Source organism: Poecilia mexicana, unplaced genomic scaffold (assembly GCF_051168715.1).
Source record: "Poecilia mexicana isolate PSO_F unplaced genomic scaffold, ASM5116871v1 scaffold_13, whole genome shotgun sequence".
Classification (NCBI taxonomy): Eukaryota; Metazoa; Chordata; class Actinopteri; order Cyprinodontiformes; family Poeciliidae; genus Poecilia; species Poecilia mexicana.
In genome coordinates this window covers 4,220,804-4,230,510 of record NW_028263382.1, presented here as the reverse complement: position 1 = coordinate 4,230,510, position 9,707 = coordinate 4,220,804, and the positions used below count along the sequence as shown (strand labels likewise).

At 41.4% G+C, this 9,707-nt stretch overlaps 1 protein-coding gene and 1 long non-coding RNA gene across 2 annotated transcripts; both read left to right on the top strand.

Annotated features, from left to right (window-relative positions):
• Positions 1 to 646: 646 nt before the first annotated feature.
• LOC148155680 (uncharacterized) lies at positions 647 to 6,413 on the top strand. Its single transcript, XR_015765014.1, has 2 exons — positions 647 to 2,088; positions 4,970 to 6,413. It is a non-coding gene; the product is annotated as an uncharacterized LOC148155680 (long non-coding RNA).
• LOC148155681 (uncharacterized) lies at positions 2,086 to 4,963 on the top strand. Its single transcript, XM_088011487.1, has one exon. It carries the CDS (start codon positions 2,373 to 2,375, stop codon positions 4,824 to 4,826), a length of 2,454 nt encoding a protein of 817 aa, XP_087867613.1. The 5' UTR covers positions 2,086 to 2,372; the 3' UTR covers positions 4,827 to 4,963.
• Positions 6,414 to 9,707: the final 3,294 nt, after the last annotated feature.

Below are 9,707 nucleotides of genomic sequence, written 5' to 3'. Positions count from 1 at the left end.
CTGCCAGACCTTAAAGGCATTGGGAGAATGTACGTCTAAACCAGCTTCACATGAGGCCTTAGAAGACTATATGAACACCCTTCTGTCAAATTTTAATCGGAGTTTGATGGATTAATTGATATTAATTGATATCAAACCCCCCTCCCCCCATGGGAACTATGTGACCTATTGACCTCCCCCCTCCCCCCAGACATATGTCACATATATCATATGATGGGAAATTTGTGACCTTGTGACCCTAAAAAAAAGAAAAGAATATTGAATTAATAAATATAAGTGAATAAATAAATATAGTATATTCTAAACCATGTTGAATTAGATTAGGAATTTTGTAACTACCTCTGGTTTTAAACAGATTGTCTTCTTGATACACAGTGTTGGAATTAAATGCCTTTAAGTCTTGTTCCAAAAGAGAGACACAGGCTGACAGAGAAACCAGAGACCTGCTGCGTGTGGGTGCGTGTGTATCTGTCTTTAAAGAGGAGGGGGGCCTTGCAGAGCCGTTCTGCGTGTGCGTGCATGTGTATGCGTGTGTATCTATCCTCAAGTAGGAGAGTCTTACTGCTGCGTGTGTGCGCATGCATGTCTGTCCTCAACTATGCGAAATCCTAGATAGAACTGATCTTTGCAGTTATTTGGTATCAGACTATAGATAAGTGCTGGCTCATACTCTTTAACAGGATATAATATAACGTATAGCTAGGTAAGAGGGGATGACCTCTGACATCACAACCGGTAGTGCCTGTCTCATGAAAAAACTTAGAGCATCTGTTCTTTGAGTCAACATACGGTGAAACCTGCCTCATACTCTTTAACAGGATATAAGATAACCCGTGGCTAGGTAAGAGGGGATGACCTCTGACCCTGCAACCGTTGATGACTGCCTCAGGCAATTCTTCTGAAGGAAAACAACAGTTTAACTGTTTTACTGCAATATTTATGGCAGCACGACTAGTCGGTGCTGACTGAGTTTGTAATTTCCTTCCTCCGTTCCGAAAACAGTCACTTAAATTTTAAACTCTACAGATACTTTCTGTAACACCTGCTAGTGTGATACATTTCAGTAAAAGTTCCTCATCTGTAACTGTATTTCTTAAGGATATGTGTCAGGTACTAAACAGGCCTACATGAGGCTATTCAAATTTTACTTTTAGCTTTTCTACAGTTAAAGTGAAAGACAAACTAACATCGATCCCTTTCCAGAATTTGTCCTCACCTCATTGTGAATGCTACTTTGCTTCAGTCTTTTTTTTTTCTGTTGTTGAATCAACACTGATCTTCTCAGTGCTTCATGGTTTCTCCAAAATAGTAAAGGTTGGTACATTTGAAACTCACAGATATTTTTTTTTTTTTTTTATGCAACACTTGCTAGTGTGACACATTTCAGTAAAAGTTTCTCATCTGTAAATGTATTTCTTAAGAATATGTGACAGGGACTAAACAGGCCTCGGTGAGGCTACTGCTCATATTTATCTTTCAGTTTTCCCCAAACTTTAAAGTTTTTTACACTGTACAACCTCACTCCAAGAGTTGCTCCAACATGGTAAATTGTTTTGTTACCTTTAAAATTATCTACAGCTTTTGTCTCTGACTTATACGCTTGATCTGGTATTTTGTATTTTTTATCTTTTTATTATCTTTTTATTTTATGTTCTTTGATAATCATTATTCATTTTATTATCTTTTTATTATCTTTTAACTTGTTCTTTGCTTTATAATTAGATATAAAACTTATTCTGCTCAATGTATTATGCAAATTGAACATGCTCATGCAGATCACGTGAACAGGGCGTGCTTGGCTCTGGTTGACTTGGGTTGGGCTCTGATTGGTCTGCTGGTTCGCGCTCTCGGCCCATGATTGGCTCATGGTCGGAGAGCGGCTACCTCTGATTGGATGGCTCGCCTGCAAGGATGGAGATGGCCACTCCCCCTTTGCACGCATGCAGACATCCCTTTGTTTAAGAGATAAAATACGAAAAAGCCCGCGGTTTGGGGCAGAGTCTGCTGTGGATCGCGTTCGAATGCCCAGCTACGTTGATGCTACTGCTCTATCTCTAGGCCGAAGGCTCTCCGGCCAAGTTTCACGAGGTAAGCGCTGGTAACTTGAATGAATCGAGCATCACGTGTTTAGTCATAGAGTGTTTTGTACTGTATTCTGTGGGGAATAAATCGAGCATATTTGTTCTAGCAGTAACAGTGTTTGATGCATGTTATTCTGCTGTATTCTGTGGGGAAATAAATCGAGCACATTTAATTCTAGCAGGAACAGCGTTTGGTTTCGTTATTGCTGCCGATCTCCTTCGACCCTGATTTAAAATTTCATAAAACATTTTGGCGTCACGAACAGGATTTTAAAGGGGACTGCGGCAAATATGTTTAACATGTTTAAGAGAAAGAATAAAAATAAGAGTAAGTATGACGTTGGGAAAAAAGTTGAAATAATCCCTGGCTGGGATCAACCTCACCAAGATGTAGCGCAGTGTTTGCGCGAGGGGGGAGGGCGACCCGAGCCGTGGGGAGATGCGCTGCGGGAAGCCGAGCCGCCGGAGTTGTTAGCTGTTTTGCAAAGCATTGAGGTGGAGGCCAAAAGCCCTGTTGCCGGATTGCAAAGGCGTATGTGGGCTTGCGCAGCCGCTTGGAAAAAGCAGCATGAGATTAATAAAGAAGCACAGGCGCAGCAGTTGAAAGACAGACAGGCCTTAGCCGATGCATTAGCTGCAGAATCGTCACATAAGCAACACGTGCAGCTGTTAAATAACCGGTTACAGCAAATGACTGAGTTAGCTGAGAGAACTGTGGTTCAGGTAGCTGCACTGAAGAAGCAACAGAAACTTAGAAGGAAGCCCCGGCAGCCTTCGCCAAAAAATGTTTGTGCGTTTGTTGCTGGTTTAACTGCAGAATGGGACCCAGAAAAATGGGATGGAAATATTTCAGGAGATGAGACAGATTATATTTGGGAGGAGGGGGAAGATGCTTGTGGGGGAACACCGAACACCCCCCTTCGCTCTCTGCTGGACCTGAAACCTGTTCGTCGCAGGAGGCAGGAGCAACGACACCTGCCGGATGTGCGACAACAGCGCAGGGACAATGCGGGGCAGCTTGTAGTTGATGCTCAGGGAAATCCAGTGTATGACATGGTGCCGGCTCCTCAGCCTGATCCCATTTATCGTACCATTGTAGAAGATTACACACAAGAAGAAGTGTCTCATTTAACGCGCAGACTGCGGCAGCAGAATGGGGAGCCGACAGATTTGTGGTTAGCACGGATGTTGGATGAAGGGGCCTCGCAAGTGGAAATAGATGCAGTTGATGGGATGTCTTTTGCAGGATTGTCTACCGAGGGAGTAATAAATTCTAATTATCGCCAAGAGGTAAGACAAATGCCAGATGCAGCATCATTGTTTGTGGTATGGGCGACCGCCATACAAAACCAATACGCCGCATTTACTGACTGGCCAGAAATCACTGGAGCTTGGATAACGCTAAGAGAATGTACACAGCGTTTGACTCGATTGTGTGTGAGAGATGCGTTGGTAGTGGGCATGGCTGATCAATATCAAGCCTTAGCAGTTCCAAAAGCCGTGCGGGATCAGCTGATTCGTACTGCACCCCCCCATTACCGAGCAGCAATGCTAACTGTGATGCTAGGCGATCCAGGTGCTTCCATGTCTGACATTAAGAATCGTATAGGGGAGTTAGGAGCCCTGGGGAATTGGGAGGAGCCACGAAGAAGGGATGACCATCAGCAAGGATCCCGTGGCCCACACAGGGATGGGCTGAGACCAGGACAGGGACCGTCCAGATCTGTGTACTGGAGAGCACTGATCCAGGCAGGGGTCTCTCCCTCTGAAATAGATGGACTTCCCACAGAGGAATTAAAGAAGAAATGCCATAAAAAAGGATTGAAGGTAAGTTGCACAAGATATTCTGAATTTCCAGGACTGCATACTTTGGCACAAAGTCTCCGCGACGTCGTCCAGGAGTCCATGAGCGAAGCACGTGGATCTGAGTCGGTAGGACAAATACAGTCGGGTGGGCCCTTTAAGAAAAAGATCATCGCTGAAATTTCGGACCCAGAATCAGGATCATCTGAAGAAGGGGAAATACACCTGCGGACTGTTAAAAAGAAAAAGAAGGGCAAAAAAGGTAGGAATAAGGATAGGAGACATTCAGCCCTGTATCCTGACCTTGCACACCTGGAAGAACGGATGAATGGATTGTTGAAAGAGTCACTCCGGAAGATGAGTGATAAACATGACTTGACCAATTGGAAACCAAATCTAGCGCAAGCGGTGGCCCAATTGAATGACAGGCCAATCGCACCAGGGGTAACACCACTAAACCAAATGAACACTGTCCATAACACCCCAGATAAAGAACCTATTAAAATGTGGAAGATTGATGAAAGGGCAGAACTTCCTATCAGAGCTACCCCAGGCTCCGCAGGGTTGGACTTGAGAACACTGGAACCCATGACCCTAATACCTAATCAGGTTCAAGTTGTAAAAACAGGGCTCGGGTTACATATTCTACCGCGGTCAGGATTGTCCTTAAAAGGATTGACCATTCAGGCTGGGGTTATTGACAGTGATTATCAGGGAGAATTGGGTGTAGTGTGTCGCCACCAAGGCGAAAGTCCCCTGGTATTACAAAAAGGAGACAAGATTGCACAATTGCTACTGCAACCATGTGACATGTCAGAAGTTCAGGAAATCTCTCCACCCACTGAGATAACAGTAAGGAGAAAAGGGGGTTTTGGCTCCACAGATAAACTTGGGGCAAAGGTTTGGGTGAGACAGGAAAATGGTCCACCAGAAGCCGCATAAATCATTGCCCAAGGCAACGATGCAACTGTATATATTTAGGAGAAGAGAAGTGGTTGAATGTGCCTGTGTCAAAATGTTATTTAAAAGAAAACTAATCAGTATTTTTCTATTTTGTGTTATAGCAGTGCTAATTGTCATTTCAGCTCCATACTCCCGTGACGCCGGCTGTGACGACGTCCGCCATCATGGGAGGCGCCGAGGAGGATGTACTGGCTGCGAAGTCATCGTGTGCCGTGCCTTGGTCGCCTTGGTACTGCTGACGACGTCCCGCTTATTCGACTGTGGTGGGAAAGCAGTACCCATGACCGGAGCCAGGATAATTTCACTTGTGCAGCACATACCAGATGTCTGATTATGTGAACAGTGTTATTCAAGGTCACCCATGCCTATTGTCACCAAAGGATGTACACTACGGATTCAATCGTGTGTACCGATGTGTCAGTATCATTCTGACACCGACAGACGACTCATGTGCACGGAGAGGACGTGAGTGGTATGACACAATTTTAGGTGGAGCTGGAACACTGATGGGAGTATCCAATGCGGTGGATAATGAGATTACCCGCACGATGCTGTCCAACACCGGACAACATGCAGCTAGAGCTGTTCACCAAATAGGGGTCTGGATGCCATCGACAGTTATGACTCAGGAAGAAGCAGCGAAGATCTTCCGGCAACAACTGACATGGGACCTAAGTATGTGGAATGCCACATCCGTGGTGTTGAGAAACATCTCACAAGCTTTAAAATGGACGGCATGTAACATGAAAACAATACATGCCCACATACAAAGAGAACAATTTGCGTATATATTAGACGAGTAAAAAGGTCTTTGGTTGATAGAATTTATAACACAGCCTTAAGATGAAAGTTACTTTGCGAATTCGGGATACAAGACTAAAGTGATTATCAAAGACCAAGGGGTGGAATGATCTGGTATTTTGTATTTTTTATCTTTTTATTATCTTTTTATTTTATGTTCTTTGATAATCATTATTCATTTTATTATCTTTTTATTATCTTTTAACTTGTTCTTTGCTTTATAATTAGATATAAAACTTATTCTGCTCAATGTATTATGCAAATTGAACATGCTCATGCAGATCACGTGAACAGGGCGTGCTTGGCTCTGGTTGACTTGGGTTGGGCTCTGATTGGTCTGCTGGTTCGCGCTCTCGGCCCATGATTGGCTCATGGTCGGAGAGCGGCTACCTCTGATTGGATGGCTCGCCTGCAAGGATGGAGATGGCCACTCCCCCTTTGCACGCACGCAGACATCCCTTTGTTTAAGAGATAAAATACGAAAAAGCCCGCGGTTTGAGTCAGAGTCTGCTGTGGATCGCGTTCGAATGCCCAGCTACGTTGATGCTACTGCTCTATCTCTAGGCCGAAGGCTCTCCGGCCAAGTTTCACGAGGTAAGCGCTGGTAACTTGAATGAATCGAGCATCACGTGTTTAGTCATAGAGTGTTTTGTACTGTATTCTGTGGGGAATAAATCGAGCATATTTGTTCTAGCAGTAACAGTGTTTGATGCATGTTATTCTGCTGTATTCTGTGGGGAAATAAATCGAGCACATTTAATTCTAGCAGGAACAGCGTTTGGTTTCGTTATTGCTGCCGATCTCCTTCGACCCTGATTTAAAATTTCATAAAACAACGCTCTTTGTTTTTTTTTCTTTTTTGTTTTTTTTGGCCCTAATGATTCTTTTACTCCATCCGTTATCTTACATGCTTAAGTGCACTAACAAAATATAGTTCACCTGTAGTTGTTAAGGTTCCATTACTAAAATGTATAAATGATCAATGTGAACCATCAGTCTTAAAATATTTAGTACGATTTCTATTTATTTAGATTTGATGTTTTGATGTCAGCACTTGGATTTCTATCGATTTATTGAATGATGCTCTATGTAAATATTTATCAAACTGAATGATCATTCAGGATTTATATAGTTTTTTGCTTTCCTTTCAATGTCTGTTGCAGAAATTCAAATATATGCTGGCTATCGACCAACAACTCAATCAGTGAATCTTTGCTTTTTTTTCTCAAGTAGCCCCTCTCACAGAGACTTACTCACATCTTCTGACACCTGGCCCAACTTATAATAACATTAGCCAAGTTTGCTGTTGGTACACTTACCTAAAGAATAAAACATCCTCGCTACACAGCCAAGCTCCAAGAGTTGGTCACAACATGGTAAATTGTTTTGTTACCTTTAAAATTATCTACAACTTTATTTTTTCCTTGGTCCTAATGATGCTACCTGTTCATTAATGTTCACTAACAGACAGGTCACCTCTTGTAACTGATAAGTGTATAAATGTGAAGCATCAGGATGCGTTCAAGAAGATCATATCAGTCAGATTTCGTAAAATAACATGAAACTCAAAGGAATCAAAATTATAGTTCACAGAAAGGTAATCTATCCTTTTTAGGGAGCTTTGACTGTGAAAGGAATGAATAAAATATACTATGAAAAAATTCAATTTGCAGAATCCTGATGATTAAACTTCAATTGTGAACTGAATGATCAGATTGTATCTAGACACAAAAGAATCGACTGTTAATTAGTAACCATACTGTGGAAATGACCACCAAGATCTGAACAAACAAGAAACTTGACTACCTCAAGAGATTTCACTCGTTGGAGAACGAACCGTCTGACTTTCTTTAGTCGACTAAATTTAATCTTACCAAATTTTCGCCGTAGAGCAAACAGGTACTGAGTTTGAAGTGGATCAGATGCCTCCAGCCGTCTGCTAAAGCTCCGGCCTTCCTCACTGTAAAATAAAACATTCTGCTTAATAAAAGAGTTCAAGTGAACATCACTTCATTCTCAACAACTTGTTTGTACTCATCTTAAACAAGCGGCAGAAACTCTTGAATTTAAAAAAGAAAAAAAGATGCTTTATAAGTGAATCTATTTAAGTTGAGTCTGCAACAACTAGAATAAAATAAAAAGTGAACTATTTGAAAGTAGTGAGGATTTTGGGTGGTAAATGTTTAACATTTTAACATTCACAGACATTACTCCATTTCTACTCAAGCAAACCAAAAGGTTTGGAACAGAACCACTATGTCAAGTAACGACATGCAGTAAACACATGCTGCTGCTGGCAGAAAGTAAAATACATTTTGCATTGAATAATATTTTGGATGCGTTTAAGAATATTGTTTGCCAAAATCACACAATGTAACTACACTTGTCTTTTACACGTTGCAGTAATTGAATCTTTTGGGGCAATTGGTTTGCATAAATTTAAGTAACTACAACCTATTTTCCTGCTCCACATACTTGGCTAGCAATTTTCCAGTTAGCTTCCCATTCTGAACTTCTGCACAACGTCTCGATTCAGTCAAATCTTCTATCCTGTGTCTCCTGTACTCTGATATTCTACTACATCCACTCTGTGAATGCTTTGCTTGCTGGTCTTCTTCATGCTTTGAATGCAGCATCAGGTTTCTCTTACTTTAACCCGCCCAACATGCAGCTGATTGGCTTGTTAGCCTTTCCATTCCCTCCCAGTGAGGCGGTGCTTCACAAAGCAAACTGTTTGTCAAACTGTCGATGTCCCTCAGAAGATGAGAAGACACGGTGACTGAGTTTTAGACACTAGTAGCCAGCAGCTCATGCAGCTTTTTACTAAACGGCAGTCCTAAAAGTATATGTCTTTAAATTATGAATAAATATGTACACTTTCATAATTATTCGATCCAGCGGTTATAGAAGTTTGGTAATAATGCAATACAGGGATTGTTGTTTCTTAATGTCAGTGTTTCTGCTACTGGAGTGAGACAGTAAGAAGACAAGGAACAGGGTGAAACGAGGATTTAGAAATAAAACTACAAAGATGATAGTTGTATTTACTGGGCTATGACTAGTTATCAGGACAGAATGAGACCCGTAAAACTGTTGGGTCCATATGATCCAACGAGCGAACCAGTCATCTTCTCCAACAATTTATTACCCTTTAGGAACTATTTTTGGACACCAGGAGCAGGAACATCACAACATCCTCATTTTTCATCCTTATATCAGTGATTTAAAACCATTTCTAATTTCTGATACCATACGGCAGGCTGCAAAGTTGTGCATGAATGTAAAAGTAATTTATTTTCTTCACTGATAGAAAAGTGTAACGTGTTTATTATGAGTAGGATTAACCGAGCTGAAGGAAAACAAAGAAAAAGGAGAAATATTCATTGATACAGAACCGAATCAGCAAATATGAACTTAGGAAACTATTGAAACCTTCAAGAATCTTATGTTGTGTAAGATATTTAAGAAAATAATAGTGAAACCGCACTCATGAGTTACTTTATTTGGCTGTTATCTCTAAAATATGTTACTTTTTATGTTGAACACCAGACACATCTCACCTCTTTCTCCCAGTTTTTCACTTAGTTCCTCGACTGCAGTGGATTTTATAGTCAGTGTTAAAAGCAGCACAGAGTCTGAAGCCATGGAGGAAATTTACGTCAACATGGAACCTGTTGGACAAACTGCATCTAAACACACAGGTAAGAATAAAGTTACAGAGAAATCTAGTATGTATTTAATTAGATTCTGCTAAGGTTCAGGTTTTCGTTAAGGTTCGAACGGCTCCAAAGAGGCTCTGCCTCTGTGTGGCTTTGGGATTCCTGAATGTTTTACTTTTGGCTGAACTCATCGCCATCAGTGTACGCAGTGAGTCTTCTTCTAGTCATCTTAAAGATGAGTAAATTTTAATACAGTAAATTTTATGTTTCTGTGATAAAAATGTCATCGGCTCTTCTGAAATCAAACTGACCAAATAACAAGGGTTTGAAAAGTATAAAGCTTGGTGTCTCAAAGTGTTACAGAGGTGAATCTGTGTTACATGTGTTTGATTCTTTTTCA

Coding starts and splice junctions, on each gene's coding strand:
- LOC148155681 (XM_088011487.1), top strand. CDS start 2,373: ATGTTTAACATGTTTAAGAGAAAGAATAAAAATAAGAGTAAGTATGAC.